Source organism: Coregonus lavaretus, assembly GCF_964263955.1.
Source record: "Coregonus lavaretus genome assembly, chromosome: 8".
Taxonomy (NCBI): Eukaryota; Metazoa; Chordata; class Actinopteri; order Salmoniformes; family Salmonidae; genus Coregonus; species Coregonus lavaretus.
Window position 1 is genome coordinate 11,143,225 of NC_139995.1, and position 20,608 is coordinate 11,163,832.

Below are 20,608 nucleotides of genomic sequence, written 5' to 3' on the forward strand. Positions count from 1 at the left end.
CAAGAGCATTAGTAAGGTCAGGCACTGATGTTGGGCGTTAAGGCCTGGCTCGCAGTCGGCTTTCCAATTCATCCCAAAAGGTTTTCGATGGGGTTGAAGTCAGGGCTCTATGCAGGCCAGACAAGTTATTCCACACCGATCTTGACAAAGCATTTCTGTATGGATCTCGCTTTGTGCACGGGGGCATTGACATGCTGAAACAGAAAAGGGCCTTCCCCAAACTGTTGCCACAAATTTGGAAGCACAGAATCGTCTAGAATGTCATTGTATACTGTAGCGTTAAGATTTCCCTTCACTGGAACGAAGGAGCCTAGCACTAACCATGAAAAACAGCCCCAGACCATTATTCCTCCTCCACCAAACTTTACAGTTGGCACTATGCATTCAGGCAGGTAGCGTTCTCCTAGCATTCGCCAAACCCAGATCCAGCCGTCGGACTGCCAGATGGTGAAGCATGATTCATCCCTCCAGAGAACGCGTTTCCACTGCTCCATAGTCCAATGGCGGCAAGCTTTACACCACTCCAGCCGACACTTGGTATTGCGCATGGTGATCTTAGGCTTGTGTGCAGCCATGGAAACCAATTTCATAAAGCTCCCGATGAACAGTTCTTGTGTTGAAGTTGCTTCCAGAGGCAGGTTGGAACTCAGTAGTGAGTGTTGCAACAGAGTAAAGACGATTAGTACGTGCTACACACTTCTGTGAGCATGTGTGGTCTATAACAGCACTTACAGTTGACCGGGGCAGATCTAGCAGGGCAGAAATATGACGAACTGGCTTGTTGGAAAGTTGGCATCCTATGACTGCACCACGTTGAAAGTCACCGAGCTCTTCAGTAAGGCCATTCTACTGCCAATGTTTGTCTATGGAAATTGCATGGCTGTGTGCTTGATTTTATATACCTGTCAGCAACGGGTGTGGCTGAAATAGTGGATTCGGCTAATTTGAAGTGGTGTCCACATACTTTTGTATATATAGTGTATATAGCTTTTGTATTAAAATTGCCACCGTGCAACGTTTCCTCCTGCTTGGTGGTGGAACGACATTCCACTATGTACCCATCCAATTTTATCTCCGAATATCATAGGGTTGGTTGTACATGATAGTGTAAGATTATTAAGTCAAACGAGTTAAATCCACAAAATACAATGACCAAAATAATGAAAATGTACTAAAATTTAATCCATAAAAGCTGGAACATCATTTGACAGAAAAACACAAGAAGCATTAGAGTTGGTTTAGTATATATTTCAGCTTCAGGAGACAGAAATCATTCCTTATTTTCCCCCCATATTTCTTCTATAAAATACCCATTTTTCTGAAGCATTATTATGCAAAAAATGGCATTTGAATATATTATGGGAACTATGAAATCCCAGTGACTGAGTATAAAATTAAGTCACATCAGAGATATTTGCAGAAGAGAAAGTCCAAACCAAAATACATATATGGGCCTTGATCTACCACCATTGACATGACTGGCATGGAGAAATAGGTGTATGGCTATAAAAAAGATCTTACTTCCACTTGAAAACATCTACACTTAATAACAGATGTGGTCATGCTGTCTGAAGATATTTATAAATCATATAACTAAAGTCAACTTCCATGTCTTCAAATACACTATATTGCAAAGATGTAAAATACTGAAGTGAAGTTCTCTTTCTTCGTAGGTAATCGCTTTTAAACTCTCAAAAGGAGGAGTGGGCTTTCGGTCGACCAGACCATGGACACATTTCCATTTCAGAGACTTTCAAAGAGTTCATGGTGGGAAATGAAGATTGTCCTTCAGGGTTCACGGATGTCGGATCAGAGAGGAGTCAGTGAGATAGAAACGAGTCTTCGCTCTCATTGTGTCCTGCCTTGATATCTTGATACTAGCGAATCAGCAGTTTGTGTCCTCACCGTTGATGGCTGATGGTGAGGGGGGGGGGGTGCTGGCATGGTCCAATCTGGGCAACAGTTCTTCATTACAGCATTCTATAGGTGGAGGGAGGGGAGAGGAAGGGGGCAAAGATTAATGGAAGGTATAAAACTTGATTTTGTTCAAAGAATAGTCCTCCTATAATATATCAATGAGCAAGTGCTGCCCTCTGTTGGCCAGTTGGTGGAGTGCATCTTTCTGCTCTCCATTCAGTGTGGAGCAAGGCAAGCTTGGGAAAGAAGCTGGGCCAGGTAATACAGAGAGTAGAGTGGCATGGTGACAACTGCCTTAACCATTCAGAACAGAAGGGACTAGAGAGGTATAGAAAATATGGCAGAAGGGCTATGTGGAGTCCGGAGAAGACCTCACCATATAGAGTACCACAGTAGGAGTCATAACACCCATAAAACCTAGCAGTCAAACAGGGAAATAGTTCCAATTGTTTTTTCACCATTCATTATTCTCATAGGGGATTTTAGAAACACTTAAAATAAGGGCTTTGTTTCGTGTAGGCTTACCCTGGCGCGACGTTTTGATAAGTGTAAATCTCTCTAGGACAAGGTAACTTATCAATATATTCGCATGTATTTACCCACCAAAAATGAAACGCTAATTAGCTGCTAATGTGGCAATCATAAAGAACTACAAATGCCATGATCTGGACAAGACTGCCAAGTAGAGGAAAAGGTAAAAATCTCTGGATTAACTATCTAATATTAGCTAAACATTTTTTATTTATTTTTTTGTAGTAAATGTAGTAATCAATAAATTGGCATAACTTCTTTAAATTAACAATTCTGTGAACTGTCTTGTGCAAGTTTTAAATTGACAATAAGTGTTAGCAAAGGCGTCAGCGAGAGATGACGTGGAGGAGATGCAGGTATTTGTAGTCTTGCATGATGACTACTTTTATGCTAATAGAATCTGAGAGTAAATGGAGCTGAATATATTGATATAGGTCACCTTGTCCGAGAGGGATTTACATGGTTATCAAAACGTCACGCCAGGGTAAGCTTACACGAAACACAGCCCTTATTTTAAGTGTTTCTAAAAACTAGGCTATGACACCTCCACTGTGGGGCTCAGATCTATACATTTGTAGAATTGTAAGAAAAAGGCATTAAAAGTATACAAAACTATATATATATATATATATATATATATATATATATATATATATATATATATATATATATATATATATATATATATATATATATATATATATATATAGCTATCGAATTGTTAGCTATTAAAATCAGATACAACAATAATATCAAGGGATTAGAAATCCAGGGCTTAAAAACAAAGGTGTCATTGTACGCTGATGATTCATGTTTTCTTTTAAATCCACAACTTCAATCCCTCTACAGCCTCATAGAGGATCTAGATACATTTTCTAATAGGGGTGTAACGATTCGTTTTAACAACGATTCGATTTGCATCACGATTCGTGGTTGTCGATACGATTCAAGGACGATATTGGTTCATTTAGAACGATACGATCCGAAACAATTCAGTGACTTGAAATCGATTCAGTAACCTTTTAGCCAAAAATTCAACCAGTGTGACTGAAATAAATACCTGGATACTGGACAGTGCAGGTGAAGTTTCCTAGATTCCTGTTTCTTGTAAGGACCGCAATGGTGGCTTGATAATTTCTCGCTCGTCGGCTTCTCCTCTGTCGTCCGCCATGCTATGTTTTGTTGTCTTGGCGCCTTTGCGCTGCTGCTGGCGCTATGACGTCACGGATAGGCAGACTGAATCGAGTAATGTTTAAAGCCTTTATCATTAAAAGTGCTAAGAAAAAACATCCATATAAAGTCTGACGTGCTTAATTCCAATGGGTTATTTCCTAGTATCGATACAATCGATTTATTACATTTTAAAACGATGTTAGATCGATATATGTTGTCCAAAAGGCCAACTCGCCGAGCACAGATCGATGTAGTTGGATCATAGGAATATAAATCGATACATCGATGTAGTAGATGGATCGTTACACCCCTATTTTCTAACCTCCCTGGATTACAACCAAATAATGATAAATGTACTATATTACGTATTGGATCACTAACAAATACAATTTTTACATTGCCATGTAGTTTACCAATAAAATGGTCTGATGGTGATGTGGCTATACTCGGAATACATATCCCAAATGAAATAAATGATCTCACCAATACATTTTAATAGAAAGTTAGCAAAAATAGATAAGATCTTGCTACCATGGAATGGTAAATACCTGTCTATTTGTGGAAAGATCACCCTGATTAACTCTTTAGTATTATCCCAGTTTACCTATTTGCTTATGGTCTTGCCTACGCCTAGCGAACAGTTTTTTAAATTATATGAGAAAACAATATTCCATTTTATTTGGAACAGCAAGCCAGACAAAATTAAAAGGGCCTATTTATATAATGAATATGAATTCGGAGGACAAAAAGTATTAAATATTAAAGCATTAGACCTATCACTAAAAGCTTCAGTCATACAAAAGTTATACTTAAATCCGCACTGGTTCTCTCGCAAATTAGTAAGATTGTCTCACCCCATGTTCAAGAATGGCCTTTTTCCCTTTATTCATCTCCCAAATATCACTATTTCTAAAACAAGCCATAGAAAGTTGGTTGCAATTTCAATTTAATCCTCCAGAAATGCCAGAACAAATAATGCAACAACTATTGTGGTTAAATTCAAATATACATTATTTTTTTGAAAAACATTTTTTAAAGGGTATAATCTTCAGAAATGATATCATAGGTAGGACTGGTGGAGTTATGTCGCACATGCAGCTAACAAAAACATGGAAATGTCTGCTCTACCCAAAATTACAACCAAATAATTGCAGCGTTACCACAAAAATGGAAGAGGAAAGTGGAAAAAAGTAAGGAACTGTCGGCCCTGCATTAAAGAACATAATTGGTTAAAGAAAATTGTGAAAAATAAAAAAGTATACCAGTTTCATTTAAGGACCAAAGGATTGATAGCCATCCCATATAGATTGCAAAATAGTTGGGAAGAGATTTTTGACGTACCGATTCCATGGCAGAGTGTTTTTTAACTGATACGCAAAACGACGGCGGATTCAAAACTTAGAATTTTTCCAATTTAAACTATACAACATTTTTGCTACCAATAGAATGTTATTTATATGGGGCATACAATCTTCCCAGAACTGCAGATTTTTGCTGCAAAGAGACAATCATTAGATCATTTGTTTTAGTACTGTCCATTTGTAGCTTGTTTTTGGTCACAGGTCCAGGAATGGCTGAAGGATTGCAATTTTTACCTGGCACTAACCATGCATATAGCATTACTGGGTGATCTGAAAAGTCATAGTCAATCGATCAATAATATAATAATACTTTTAGCAACAAAATGTTTTTTTCAATTTACAATCTGTAGAAACAATGAGAATAGAAGGGTTCAGAACTTTTGTGAAACATCACAGTACAGTTGAAAAATATATGGCAAATAGAAATCCTATATGGATGGTGTTAAGAGATAGATGGGAGGTGTTGAATGGAGTTGATGGATGGGACTAATAACAACTACTAATAACAACAAGATAACTAATGTAATGCATACCGTGTCCATAATAAGTATATAGGTTATAGGTTGAGAGCTTTTGTGAAAGAGCACAGTTAGAAAGATATGGCATATAGAAGCAAACCGGATGGACATCATGAAAATGAACGGAAGACGTTGAGGGTAGAGGAAGTTCAGGAGTAAAAACAAACAAAATATAATTATTGTAAAATTGACTGTGTCCATAAAATGTATATAGTATGTATAAGCTGGAAGTAGAGGCCTAAGCGATGTTGTTCACTAGTTTACTCCAATTAGGGAAGGGGTGGTGGGGTTGGAAAGTAATAAAGGGAAATATATATTTTTTAAAGGATAGAGAGATATATATATATATATATATATATATGTATATTTGCGAGAAAATAAAACATATGGGGGATTGGAAGTGATGCAGACAATTACATTGATGGAAGTTACAATCTGCAATATTAAAGCTGATCTACACCCCCCCCCCCCCCCCCCCCAAAAAAATACAAAACAAAGAAAAAATAAACAAAAAATACTAAACCAAAGTGGGGGGCCTAAAAAGCTCTCAAAATCAGCCACACTGACTGGCCAATCGCACCCATTGCCATGCCCCCTGCCACGCCCACCACCTAAGCCCCTTTTTGATAAAAATAAAACAAAAAACCTGTAGCCTGAGAGGTATGGGGCCTGACCCCCACCCTTCACCCCTGCCGTTCCCCCCTGTCCATCCCAGTCTGGCTGCTCCACTAGTCTAAAACAGTGGGTCTGTAATCCCGTTAGTGCCAGTCCAGCGCCCTTGGCGGCGTAGCCGGCCGGGGACAGACACTGCCTGGGGGCTGCTGGACTTGGGCCCCTCACTGTGGCACTCTATTGAGCAACAGATTAACTACCCTATAAACCTGGTGAAGATTGAGAAATAGTCATGTGTATGTGGACAGTTACACCAGACTACCAGCTAGGGATGTAACGATTCACCGATATGCATCAGTCCCAATTCAAATGTTTAAGATGTGAGTGCATCGGTCCACGGACCCCAAACAGATCCAAATGTATGCATTGGTCAGAAAGTTGATTCAAACGTTACGAATCACAGGTTCACTAATATTTTTCTAATTTCTCATATTACATTCTATATACCTTCCGAAAATACCTCATATTTTGTGACAGCGGCTGAGTCTACTCCTTCAGTGTCAAACTAACTGTTGATAGTCATTGATCTACAAGTCATTTTGAATGCTGAACAATCCCAGGCAATATCACTTGCCTAGTCAAACTGCGCACTGTGCCCAGCTTCATGCACTGATCAACGCAAGGTAGGCAGCCTGTTCCTGAGCTTGCACATCTGCGCGGCACGTTCGGCAGTCAAATGCGAAAATGGCTTGCATGATATTAGGCTTTATTAGTTGAGTGACAGCCTATGTAATTTGCTAGGGTATTGTTATCATGCGCTGTTGAAAATTGTGTTTACCGGAATAAAAGTAAGCTACCTGAGACAACTCATCTGGCTATACCTGCTGAACAGGGCTTACAATAGATTTTATTTTTAGATATGAAATGATATATTTGACCCTGTATAACGAGGACAGAAATGCTCACTCCGTAAATCTTCCAAACGGTCAAAACCATTCGATTTTGAGATGAGGGTGAAAACCAAAGTTGTGCTCATATATACACTACATGGCCAAAGGTATGCGGACACCTGCCAATCGAACATCTCATTCCAAAATCATGGAGTTGGTCCCCCCATTTGCTGCTATAACAGCCTCCACTCTTCTGGGAAGGCTTTCCACTAGATGTTGGAACATTGCTGCGGGGACTTGCTTCCATTCAGCCACAAGAGCATTAGTGAGGTCAGGCACTGATGTTGGGCGATTAGGCCTGGCTCGCAGTCGGCATTCCAATTCATCCCAATGGTGTTCAATGAGGTTGAGGTCAGGGCTCTGTGCAGGCCAGTCATGTTCTTCCACATCGATCTCGACAAACCATTTCTGTATGGACCTCGATTTGTGCACAGGGGCATTGTCATGCTGAAACAGGAAAGGGCCTAACTCCAAACTGTTGCCACAAAGTTGAAGCACGGAATCGTCTAGAATGGAACTAAGGGGCCTAGCCCGAACCATGAAAAACAGCCCCAAACCATTATTCCTCCTCCAAACTTCACAGTTGGCACTATGGCACTATGCAGTCGGGCAGGTAGCGTTCTCCTGCCATCCGCCAAACTCAGATTAGTCCGTCGGACTGCCAGATGGTGAAGCGTGATTCATCACTCCAGAGAACACGTTTCCACTGCTCCAGAGTCCAATGGCAGAGACACCACTCCAGCCGACACTTGGCATTGCGCATGCTGATCTTAGGTTTGTGTGCGGCTGCTCGGCCATGGAAACCCATTTCACGAAGCTCCCAACAAACAGTTTTTGTGCTGACGTTGCTTCCAGAGGCAGGTTGGAACTCAGTAGTGAGTGTTGCAACAGAGGACAGACAATTTTTACGCGCTTCAGCACTCGGCAGTCCCGTTCTGTGAGCTTGTGTAGCCTACCACTTCGCGGATGAGCCGTTGTTGCTCCTAGACGTTTCCACTTCACATTACAGCACTTACAGCTGACCGGGGCAGCTCTAGCAGGGCAGAAATTTTACAAACTGACTTGTCGGAAAGGTGGCATCAAATGACGGTGCCATGTTGAAAGTCACTGAGCTCTTCAGTACGGGCCATTCTACTGCCAATGTTTGTCTATGGAGATTGCATGGCTGTATGCTCGATGTTATACACCTGTCAGCCATGGGTGTGGTTGATGAAAAAGCAGAATCCACTAATTTGAAGGGGTGTCTACATACTAGTAGTATAATATATTGTAAACGACAGGTTAATTAATGGGTGATGGTGATTTCAGAACCAAAGTGGCGGTCAAAAAACATGTTACATTGCCCTCCTAATCTGATAGTGGTAAATCAAATCAAATGTATTGGTCACATACACATGGTTAGCATATGCTATTGCGAGTGTAGCAAAATGCTTGTGCTTCTAGTTCCGACCGTGCAGCAATATCTAGCAAGTAATATCTAACAGTTCTACAACAAAAATCTAATACACACAAATCTAAGTAAAGGAATGAGAATAGATTTGAATTTAAAATGGAAAATCGTGTTTATGCAACAAATGTTCGTTCTTGGAATCGTATCGATTCGTTCTCTAATCAAAACGAATCGCACAGAACCGTTTCAAACTAAAAAGTATCGTTCCTGTATCGTATCGGAGCCTATGTATCTAGATAAGCATCGTCTTGAAAGGGAAATATGCACATCCCAACTACCAGCAGACTGTCCAGGGAGCAGTCTACCCTAAGTTAATGACAGGTAGCATCCAACGCTCCATGAAAGCTCTTAGGCCATATCGATTCCATCAATGACAAGAAAATCAACTGACAGAGTTGTAGTAGTGGCCATTAAATCAACAATAAAGCATGTATTATTAAGTACTGATTAAACAAATCCCAAATTGCAGGGGCACATTGTGAGGTGAGGAGAATTTTGTGCTCCTAGTAATGCTAGAGGTCCAGTAGGGTTGAGGTGTACCAGTCAGGTAATTAGAATGACCCGTGTTAGTCACCTACTCACCTGGCTCAGAGCTGCTGCAGGGCGGAGGGGAGGGGACCTTTAGAGCAGGACACAGTTTGATTTCTTTTTCGCCTTCTTCTTTTCCACAGGCGTTTTCCTATTTATCTGTCTGACCAAGTCATAGAAGATCTGCAAACACAAAACCATTGTTAAGTGCTATGACACATTAAAAAGCAATAGTTACCTGTACATTTAAATTACTAGTCAGCAGTTTGATTGTCAGTACTCACGTCGAGGACGTTGATCTTTGACTTAGCGGAGGACTCTAAAAAGGCACAGTGGTTCCACTGTCTGGCCAGGTTCTGACCCTGCTCCTTTCCCACCACCCGCTCATCCTCCAGGTCACACTTATTCCCCACCAGGATCATCGGCACCTGGGAGTGAAAAGAACCAGACACAGATGAGGGATAACATCAAAATGTTACTAAAACATTTAACTGGAACCAGACAAAAAACACATGGATCAATACTAATGATGGATGAAAAATCTATAGTTACACATCACAATATTATAAAAACGATACTTTGACTCCAAGTATCGATTTGTAAAAATGTATTTTTTTGGGGGGGGGGGGGGCTAGGTAGCTTTAGCTGGCGCTAGTCAGCTGTATCGGCACCAAAACTCTGGTATTTTCCATCCTATTGCTTGTTTAAATAGTGAGCCAACATGTATAGCACTTTTATTCCCATGAATGATCTAAATAAATTTTCTCATGCTCCATCTTGTCTCTCTGCAGCGGACATATAGTGAGCAATATGTTTGGAACTTCAAATCGCAATACATATAGAATCGTGAGAATCTCAATACATATCGTATCAGCACCTAAGTATGGTAATATTATCGTATGGTGCGGTACCTGGCAATTCCCAGCCCTAATCAATACAAGATGTGTGTGTATGGATTTGTCACACCAATCCTGACAGTGTGTTCTGGCTGTCTAGGGAGTTAGGGGAAAATGGAAAAAATGGCAGCCAAGCAGGATAGAAATCAGCTTACTGCCTGTTTCCCTGTGTTTGCATTGCATTCCATGCTCCAGCTGCTCCATGGAATGATACCATGGCAGACAGTGTGTGTGTGTGTGTGTGTGTGTGTGGAGCAGTACATAAGATCAAGGTGAGACCAAAGAGAGAATACAGGATGCTGGATTGAGTTCTCTAATCTCTACCCACTTTGACACCTTAATGAAAAGTCTAGAAACAGCAGCTCTGTGTAAAAGTTGCCCTATAAGCACAGATCTGGGAGCAACTTCACCTCTGCAGATCCTAACTTTAACCATTAGGGGGGCAGAGGATGCAGGAACGTAAAACTGACCTCAGAACAGCGTCTGGGGACAACTTCACCCTATTCGGCGTAGTGCCCTCTCTCACAGGGCAGATTACAGGAAGCAGTTTGGACTAGCTCCATGGAGGTAGCGCCGTGAAGTTTCAAATCCAAACAAACCCTTAGTCGGGGCCGTTGAACAACGGTTGCCCTAAAGTCCAAGCAGAACCGGAGGTATGCATTTCCAGGCTAGCTAACGCCAGATGGGGAAGAATGTAGCTGTAGAACCTCCCCAGTCAGCAACATGGAGGCAGGCAGGGAGGGAAGTTAAGCCTTGTCCAAGAGCCACACCGAGACGTACACATTGAGAAATCACAAGTCTGGCATTAGCCTATTACTCCGGCTGAACAGAAGAGGACTTAGACAGCAGGAGTCACAAGACCTCTTGCGTAAGCTATTTGTGTGACAGAAGGAAATAAAAAATGTGAGAAAAGCCGACACTAGTCCCATCACTTCATTCACCACCGTATGAGTCTCCTTGTTACCATTCAAGGAAATGGGCTTTGGTGTCCAGGTTTGCTCTGGTAAGTTGTCTACTGATTAAAACACTTGCATTTGCACAATCTTAATGTTACATTGTGACACATTGTAGCTTGAAAAGAATCCTACCAAAAATCCTCAAAGCGTATTATAGTGGAACTAATCATCTAAGCACCTATTTCAGAGGCCTTGCCGTGTGGGTTCTCTGTTTTGTAGCCTGTGTGTTCCGTATGGACATGAAGTGTCTCTAATCGAGCCTGGCTAGACCATGAGCCCTGCCGTGGGTCTCCACATTCTCCAACTCTGTCGTAGTAAATGGTGTGTGGCATTCCCATCAAGCACTTGGAATGGAAATGGCTGAGCAGCACTGGACTCACTGTGCCCAAATTCAACCAAGAATCCATCCCTTCTTTTGAGGGGGAAAAAAAACACTGAAAGCATTTCCGTTGGTCATGCATTCCTGCAAGAGGCAATGAAAGATAATCAGGGCGAAAATCTTAAATCGTCAGTGGAATGATAGCTGCCACAGAGAGCTGCAGTACAGTACAGAATTTCGAGAGAAAACATTGAGGAAAGGGATCGCACGGGCCTTCTTCCCTGTCGACAGCCAGTGATCCTACAATCAATCCCTAACCTCCATCATGCAATGGCTTTCTAATCTGAAGTGCCTCAGACAGATACCCTGGCCCATCCAGTGTTTCTGATGACTAGGGACTTTCAGTGGAGATCATCCGCCTCGGGCCAGACCACACGGACCACAAGCCAAGTGGGAAACAAAGAGTAACTAACAGGCAATGAAAAGAGCCAATCATAACAAAGTACAGGGGATCTATTGGCACACGGAGAGACATTAGCCCCGCCCACACAGAAAGCGATAGATAGTATAGGAAAGAGAGGGTGAAAGCGAGAGAACGCTAGAGCGGAAAGGGGTTCTACAGATCACCAAAAAAGGCCATCATCCTCCTGAGTGAGTATCTGTAGAGGCCAGGGGACTATGAGATCTCTCACTCTGATACTCCAAACAAGGAGGGAGTGCCAAGAAATGGGACTGTGGTTAATGTGGAGGGGTTGTAATAATAATAATAATATTTCCTTCTCTCATTCTTGCTGTATGAGCTCAGTTGTCATCACACCGCAAAGACTAGTTTATGATCATGGGTAAATGTTATATCGTGCTGTGGCGAATATAATATTTGTTTTAACTAGGGCCAGGAGTTTTTCTGATCATGTGGCCTGATTAGTAATAATGCTGGGCCCTAGTTATAATCCAAGGTAGCTACTCACATCTTCTGTGTCCTTTACTCTCAGGATCTGTTCCCTCAGGTCCTGCAGGTCGTTGAACGTGGACTGTGCTGTGATGGAGTATACCAGGGCAAAGCCCTGACCGTTCTTCATATACAGATCTCTCATTGCTGTGAACTGCTCCTGTAAGACAGACGGGAAAGATGCATCATGAGTTCTGATGTCATAGTTAATAAGACCTCTATTCCCCTGATCAATTTCATGATTTCCCCCCACAAAGAGTTCTACTTAATACATTCATTATGCTGCTGCTAGACATCACAGCAGATTTGACAACGTCATTGCTTTCACTCTCTCTCTGCAGTGCCCATTGAGCCGTTGGGCCCGCCCTGCAACCTCATTGGATAATGCTGGCCAGGCCTCTTGCTAGCTGTCACTCAAATGAGAGGGGCTGAAGTTCATTGGCTAGCACTCGAATTGCAAGGGGCTGGCCGACATGGGGGGGGAGTGTAGGTAAAATGGCACGACACAGCTTCAAGAAAACAGGTGGCTAATTGAGGTAAGACAATAATTATGCTCATAGATTATGCATGTATGAACTACACACTGACACGTCTAGCCCAAATACTTTTAGTCACCAAAGTACCGGAGCATGTCTTTAATAAAACATACAGACTCAGGGTTTAGCCTGGATAACAGAGTCTTGGAGCTGAGCAACGTTAACTTACTGTGCCGGCTGTGTCGAGGATTTCAAGCATGCATTGCTGTCCATCTACCTCCACTTGCTGCAGTGGAGAGAAAAATACAACATTAGAGCAGGCAGAGACAGACAGAGAGAGACAGAAAAGGGAGAGAGAGAGATATATAGACAAGAGGGTGAGAAAGAAAGAGCACAACATGTTGTTGACCCACAGACCAGCTGATAGCAATCAGCGTATTCCCTGGCAATTCCTCCCTTATGGGACACTTACCTTTCTGTAGGAGTCTTCTATTGTTGGGTCATATTTTTCCACAAAGATTCCCTGTACAAACTGGACTGTCTGTAAGAGAGGACACAACAACAAGTCAGATCAACAACTCACAACCCACCACTAGCACAGGAATATGAATTGATGGTGCTGTGGACCTTGAGGCCTGGATTTGCATAACCCTGGCCTGTGCTAGTTGGTACATAAGAAAGACATCTGGACTGAGCACTAAGCAGAGATGGTCACGTGTGGCTCAGTTGGTAGAGCATTGCGCTACCAACTGCCAGGGTTGTCGGTTCGATTCCCACCGGGGGCCAGTACAAAAAAGTATACAAATCTATGCACTCACTACTGTAGGTCACTCTGGATAAGAGCATCTGCTAAATGACCTGGAGTGGCCACCTACAGTAAAATACTCACCAGAGCGGACTTGCCCACGCCTCCCGAGCCTAGTACCACTAGCTTGTATTCACGCATGGCAGGATCTCTTCACGGGACAGCCCAACAGTCTGCACAGACAGGAGAAAAAGGTATTGTAAACGGACTGTCTGTAAGAGATGGAAATATCAGTTCTCTCCCAATAAGATCATAGTCATTCCTATGGTTGGGACAAGACGCAGCATAACAATGGGAACACCCATAAGTGGAGCTCCAGGGTGGAGGTGAGGAGGAGTATATGACCCCATCCTCTAGCTAACACAAACCAGCTGTGGGTGTGAAGGGAGATGCTTGGGTTTGGCTGCCTGCTCCTATGACACAACCATCTCGCCGTCATGCATGCAGGCAGCACACCCCATCAGATTCATTTTTATGAATACAGCAACTGAAATCCATTGGCATGCGTCACATGGGCTTGCCCAATGGGTCAACTTGTAGGCCTATCTTTCTGCTACAGTATAGCAAAGGGCTCAAGACTGCGACCATTTAGTCGCATTTTGCGACCCTTTGACTTGGCTGTGCGAATGAAATGTTTTATTGGTTGCATCGGTGCGAGCTACACATTCTACATGGTTACTCAACTCAAAACGTCCAATTTATTTTAGGAGGCTAAACCATGATTTGGTCAAACAGTAAAGTACATTATCCTCATGAAAGTGTCTGCCTGCCCCTGTACCTGTTTTGCTTTGTTGAGCGAGCCGCTCTCCTTTCCCGGGGGGGGAAGGAATGCTCAGGGAGAAAAAAATATGTTGTATAACATTTTAAAATCCAATTGCTGGTAAAACACAGCTATCGTGTTTTCACAGTTGAAGAGGAGGTTCTCAGCTTTCGGTAAGTATAGTTTAGATTTTTCAACTCTCAATTTTGTATATATTATATATATCAAATACCATCAGTAGTCGTTTACACTTTTTAATAAAGCACTGTCAATGACCTTATAAGATTATACTAATTTATTCTATTACGTGATGCCGCGGGGGGAAAAAAAACAGATTGTGCTTCCAAATCATGGGCTGGTGCCAACAACTGAAAAACTTTGTGGCACCACTGCCACCAGGGGAAAATGTTAGTCTGGATCCCTGCTAGTTGGCAAAATCAGTTGTCAAGTCAAGAAAATGAAGAAACAACCACAATACTGTCCATTGGGGATAATGCTTAGTGTCCTTCCATTGACAACATGCCCTCTAGGGCTAAATACTCAAGGGACAGCTCCTAAAGAGACCTTCAGCTCCTGACTCCAGTCACCAGAGACAGACAGCCTCATGTGATATGAGACCAATTAATAATTTATGGAGAAGAGACTAATCCTCCTCATCATACGGGAGTTCAGTTAGTTTTTTTTAGGAGCCAGGGAAAGAGCACACTCCCACTTGTCTATGCACTTCTGAGAAGAAATGCTACCTGTCACTGGAGCTTTTATTCCACACGTCATCATGAGCTGTGAAAACTGTAATCCATGAGATATCTGAAAACTGCTAAGGTAGAGGAGGACAGTAAAGTCCAGAGACTTAGGTATTAGGATTATAAATGTTCATGCATGCTGGTGTGGATTTAATGTCACTGATAGCATAATACACTTTTCACTTCAAATGATGTATTAAAAACTACTTTAAAATGTCTAATGTAAACTACAACTACATTTGAATAGATGTGACTATCCTGAGAAAGCCTGCTCCAGTAATGATGCATTCTCTGACAGCCCCAACAGCAAACTTTCATAGTGCTCTCTACGGCACTCCATTAACTGTGCACACGCGCACATCCCGCTTTCACGCACAAGACCATGTAAGGAAATTATTTAACTGAACCTCAACCACTTTCCCACCCCCCCTCTACTCGTTCCTCAATATCGTTCCCCACAAAACAAATAGCCTAAGTCTTTCCCTAATAGTAACTAACAAATAAGGAGAGTGAGCCATGCACCACAAACACGCTGAAACCATGACATCAGCACCATATAACTCACTCTCTATGGACAGAGGTATGTCTCCATGTAAGGCTTAAACTGGGAACAAGAGTTGCTGAGAAAGAGAGAGAGACTCCATAATGTGTGCCCTCTTTGCCGAGTCACAAATTAGACAAAAACTAAACACGATACGGATTAAGGATGGACACAACAGTTTACATTTCGTAAATAGTCATACCTTAGTAGCAGATCCGTACTCTGACATTTAGCTCAGACTTCAGCAGGCTATTTGGAGTATTGTGAGGGGAATGTCCTATGATGTTCATGGTAATCCGGTGACAATGATAGTGAGCCGTCACTGCGCCTGGCCCTGACTCAGCACCACATTTGATAGGCAGGTTCCTCTATCTCTCCAGACCAGTGTGGCCAGTGGAAAATACACTCCCACTTTGCACTTCCATATTAATTATAAAAATGTTCACTATGCTGCCACTGCTAGCAAAACAGGCACTGAATACAGTTTGAGTTAGAAAAGTTACAGTCAAACACTTGTGGTTCAGGATTTAAGGGTGCTAAAGAAGGGTGCTAAATCTACTCAAACTAATACTATTCAAACCGGCAAGATTGTGTTTCATGTCTTCCGTTATTACACATTCAAACAACTTCACCTCAGAAATACCCCAACTAAGACATCAGGAAATGACGGGGTAAAAAACACAAATCAGCAAAAGACAAAATCACAAGGTTAGAAGAGCAGAGAATCTAAATGATCCTTCTATGAGCTACAGTTTATCTGCACAATTCCAAACAGGCCCTTCATTTTTTTAGAAGAGTCCCATTGAAACCCCTAAATTAAAATCTGCCATCAGACCATAGAAACACGTCGCTCAGATGTCCTCTGTCTAGGCTACTTTCTAATGTGGTGACTATCTTCTGGCTCATAGCAGGCCTAGAGGTTTTAGGGTTGATGTTGAGGCTAAGGGCCACCTCCACTCTAAACTTTGGGCAAGTAAGTCATTGTATTTAACCAAGGCTGTAGCAACTGGTGGTTGTAACCATCATGAGTTGACAGTTGAATCAGAGGCGGGCGGCCCAAGCAAAAAAAGCTAAGAACTGCTGATACAATCACTGACTGAGAACAAGACGTGGTGTTAAATTGACGGTGAGCTGTGATACCACACATCCGGTTTCCTGGGCTACCAGTAGTACTCATAATCATGAGACATTTGTTTCTAATTTTCTCATTCCAATTTAGTCATCTGGATGGTCATTCATTCCAAATGCTAAGAATGAGGAGTGGCGTTAATTAGGAAAGTTATGGCCTCAGCCCTTTCTTTTGCCTCATCATTTGGAGAGTTGAGTCGACTAGTCAGCAACACTAATCCCTCAAAATCCCTAAAATCTATCCCCCTCTTCATTTACTTCCCTTCACACAGTCGTCATTGAAATTATGTTCACAACCACATTGTTTAGGACTGGAAACAAGTCACATTTTAGTGTAGATGTAAATAATAGAAAAAGGAGAAGTGAAATTGGGTTATGGTCTGAGAACTCAGAATGGAAATAAACTTTAAAATAGCTTCTCACTCTGTTCGTGTTCAGGACACAAACTGCAATGTTTACTTGGAAACATCAGAGGAGAGGGAAGTAAGCCGGTTAGCTAAGTTAAAGCCTAGATCTCATCCTAATGTTCGCAGATTCAGGCCACAGGATGACACTGATGCATCACTGTCTCCCAGGGGCAAAAACATCTGTAGTTCAATTGGTAGAGCATGGCGCTTGTAACGCCAGGGTAGTGGGTTCGATCCCCGGGACCACCCATACGTTTAAAAAAATGTATGCACACATGACTGTAAGCCGCTTTGGATAAAAGCGTCTGCTAAATGGCATATTATTATTATGTATGGTGCATACCTGTATGCAATGTATAGGCCTAGTACTGTACTGTCAAAATAAAGCATTTAATGGTTCATGTTCAATTTATGTGAAATGTAATAGAGGCTGGCTTAGTTGAGGGGACTTGTCTGAACGCTGTCACAAACACATGGATGCCTAGATAGTGACTGAATGTTTAAAATGAGCCACTAATAACCACACATCCAGTCAGTCAGTGCTATAATGTTAATCCCTACCAGTGCCACCCTCCTAACTTGAGCTGTTTTACAGAAGGGAGTAGTGACTTAGCTAACTACACTGAACAAAAATAGAAACGCAACATGTAAAGTGTTGGTCCCATGTTCCATGAGCTGAAATAAAAGATCCCAGAAATGTTCCATACGCACAAAAAACCTTCTCAAATGTTGTGCACAAATTTGTTTACACCCCTCTTAGTGAGCATTTCTCCTTTGCCAAGATAATCCATCTATCTGACAGGTGTGGCATACCAGAATGCTGATTAAATAGCATGCGCATTACACAGGTGCACCTTGTGCTGATGACAATAAAAGGCCACTAAAATGTGCAGTTTCGTCACACAACACAATGCCACAGATGTCTCAAGTTGAGGGAGCTTGCAATTGGCATGCTGACTGCAGGAATATCCACCAGAGCTGTTGCCATTGAATTGAATGTTCATTTCACTACCATAAGCCGCCTCCAACGTCATTTTAGAGAATTTGGCAGAACGTCCAACCGGCCTCACAACCTCAGACCACATATATGGCATCATGTGGGCGGTTTGCTTGATGTCAACGTTGTGAACGCAGTGGTCTAAGGCACTGCATCGCAGTGCTAGCTGTGCCACTAGAGATCCTGGTTCGAATCCAGGCTCTGTCGTAGCTGGCCGTGACCGGGAGACCCATGGGGCGGCGCACAATTGGCCCAGCGTCGTCCAGGGTAGGGGAGGGAATGGCCAGCAGGGATGTAGCTCAGTTGGTAGAGCATGTGGGTTCGATTCCCACGGGGGGCCAGTATGAAAAAATAAAAAAATATGTATGCACTCACTAACTGTAAGTCACTCTGGATAAGAGTGTCTGCTAAATGACTAAAATGTAAATGTGAACAGAGTGCCCCATGGTGGAGGTGGGGTTATGGTATGGGCAGGCAGGCAGGCATAAGCTACGGACAACAAACACAATCGCATTTTACCGATGGCAATTTGAATGCACAGAGATACCATGACGAGATCCTGAGGCCCATTGTCGTACCATTCATCCACTGACATCACCTCATGTTTGATAATGGACAGCCCCATGTCGCAAGGATCTGTAAACAATTCCTGGAAGCTGAACAAGTCCCAGTTCTTCCATGGTCTGCATACTCACCAGACATGTCACCCATTGATACTGTTTGGGATGCTCTGGATCGACATGGATGACAGCATGCTCCAGTTCCCCCAAATATCCAGCAACTTAGCACAGCCATTGAAGAGGGGTGGGATAACATTCCACAAATCAACAGCCTGATCAACTCTATGTGAAGGAGATGTGTCATGCCGCATGAGGCAAATGGTGGTCACACTAGATACCGACTGGTTTTCTGATCTCACCCCTACTTTTTTTTTTTTATGTATCTGTGACCAACAGGTGCATATCTGTATTCCCAGTCATGTGAAATCCATAGGTTTAGGGCCTAATTCATTCCTTATATGAACTGTATGTAACTCAGTAAAATCTTTGAAATTGCGTCATGTTGCGTTTATATTTTTGTTCAATATACAGCAGAAGAACCAACAGACATCCACAGGTCAAACTACATATTATTGTGATGATACTATGATTTGGTAGCCTGGTTGCCAAATGACAGGAGTGACATGTTAGCTAAAAAGACTGGTATCCAGTCCCAGACTAATGATTTAGCGCACTACTGTTAACTAGCTAACGTTACCTCTTACACCCTCGCCAGATAGCTAACAAACCCTGAGCCTACAAACACAGCTAGCTATCTAGCTAGCTAGATCCTCACTGCTAACAATCGACAGCTAACTAACTCATTTCTCTAAATAACTCACAGTTGACCCAGGTCAACTAGCTAACAACCTAGCTAAACTAACGAACTTGATTAGCTCAAAGAAATACATATCTAACGCTATAACTAAATAGAGTAACTACTACAATTATGTCGTAGCATATTAAAGTAGGTTTAAAACGATTTCAAAATGCCAATTCACTAGCTAGCTTGTTAGGTACCACGCTAATAGTTAGCAAACTAGCACGCGACTGATTGGTCGACTTCACGAGCTAACGTAGCTAGCTGTAACTGCATGCATTCCTGCGCCTCCGCACACAATACGAAACATAAACCATCATGCACATCTTTGGACAGCTATAGTTATCATTTTTAAATACATTCCAAGTTTGTTATCTACATTATCTAACAACATGTAGAATGTTTTTCGCAACCCGTTAGCTAGCTAGCTACCTGCCCTTCCGCCTGGCCTTGACTTAAAATGGGAGTGCACACACAGCTTTTAGGGGAGTGCAAATTCCTAATCTCAGTCTCTAAATGCAGGATATTCACTGTGCCGTGCTTTCCTTTCTAATTTACCTAATTGTTTTGCCAAACATGTTATCGCAGGTGGCTTTTTGACAGCCTTGGTGGCAAAATAAAGTTAGCCTTTTTACACTCACCGTTTCTTCGCTCGCTCCACTCCGCCACTGTCTGTCTATATCCCTCCGGCCTCTGTGCGCAGTAGAAGTCATTCCAAACTATTTCTCGGTTTTCTTAAAAGGGCAATGTCAAATTTTGCACTGGTTCCTTTTGTGGTGGTAGAGGACGATAGAACAAAAAAGGACATTGGGTAATTCACAGCTCATAATTGCAATGCTTTATAATTCACTTATTTATAGATATGTTCCATGCAGGATTTAATAAAAATGTTTATCAACATCATGGCCCTATGGCCCCTGACAAACCCAATCAGTTAACTCAGCCAAAGCATTTAAGCAAATCTTAAATGTCAACCTTATTATCAAAATCAGGTAAAGTCAGGTACTATCAAACCCAGATGAGTGGCAGGTAGCCTAGCCGAGCAGACAAGGTGAAAAATCTGTGCACTTGAGCAATGCACTTAACCCTAATTGCTCCAGGGTCGCTGTTGTTAATGGCAGACCCTGGCTGTGGCCCCACTCTCCGAGAATGTCTCAGGGAGAGTTGGGATATGCAAAATATATATTTCCAATACACACTTTCACATGTGTGAAATAGGACTAATATTAGCA

At 42.2% G+C, this 20,608-nt stretch overlaps 1 protein-coding gene across 2 annotated transcripts; it reads right to left on the reverse strand.

The window, feature by feature from the left end:
* Positions 1 to 1,161: 1,161 nt before the first annotated feature.
* Positions 1,162 to 20,124, reverse strand: LOC311133241 (ras-related protein Rap-1A-like). Of its 2 annotated transcripts, none has more exons than XM_084166728.1 (8): positions 20,018 to 20,124; positions 13,526 to 13,614; positions 13,109 to 13,177; positions 12,866 to 12,922; positions 12,180 to 12,320; positions 9,325 to 9,468; positions 9,095 to 9,223; positions 1,162 to 1,980 (listed from the first exon to the last, which is right to left on the reverse strand). In XM_084166728.1, the coding sequence occupies exons 2-7, from the start codon at positions 13,580 to 13,582 to the stop codon at positions 9,134 to 9,136; spliced, it is 558 nt and encodes a 185-aa protein (XP_084022854.1). In that variant the 5' UTR covers positions 13,583 to 13,614; positions 20,018 to 20,124; the 3' UTR covers positions 1,162 to 1,980; positions 9,095 to 9,133. The 2 variants fall into 2 exon arrangements, with proteins under 2 accessions (XP_084022854.1, XP_084022855.1); XM_084166729.1 differs by lacking the exon at positions 20,018 to 20,124 and adding an exon at positions 15,688 to 15,736.
* Between the last annotated feature and the right edge of the window lie 484 nt (positions 20,125 to 20,608).

What these genes read in the sequence shown, in the direction of transcription:
- LOC311133241 (XM_084166728.1), bottom strand. Translation starts at nt 13,582, where the DNA reads ATGCGTGAATACAAGCTAGTGGTACTAGGCTCGGGAGGCGTGGGCAAG. An exon ending in TAGAAGACTCCTACAGAAAG is followed by an intron (nt 12,923 to 13,108) that starts GTAAGTGTCCCA and finishes TCTCCACTGCAG; the next exon opens with CAAGTGGAGGTAGATGGACA. An exon ending in CAAAGATCAACGTCCTCGAC is followed by an intron (nt 9,224 to 9,324) that starts GTGAGTACTGAC and finishes TTGTGTTTGCAG; the next exon opens with ATCTTCTATGACTTGGTCAG.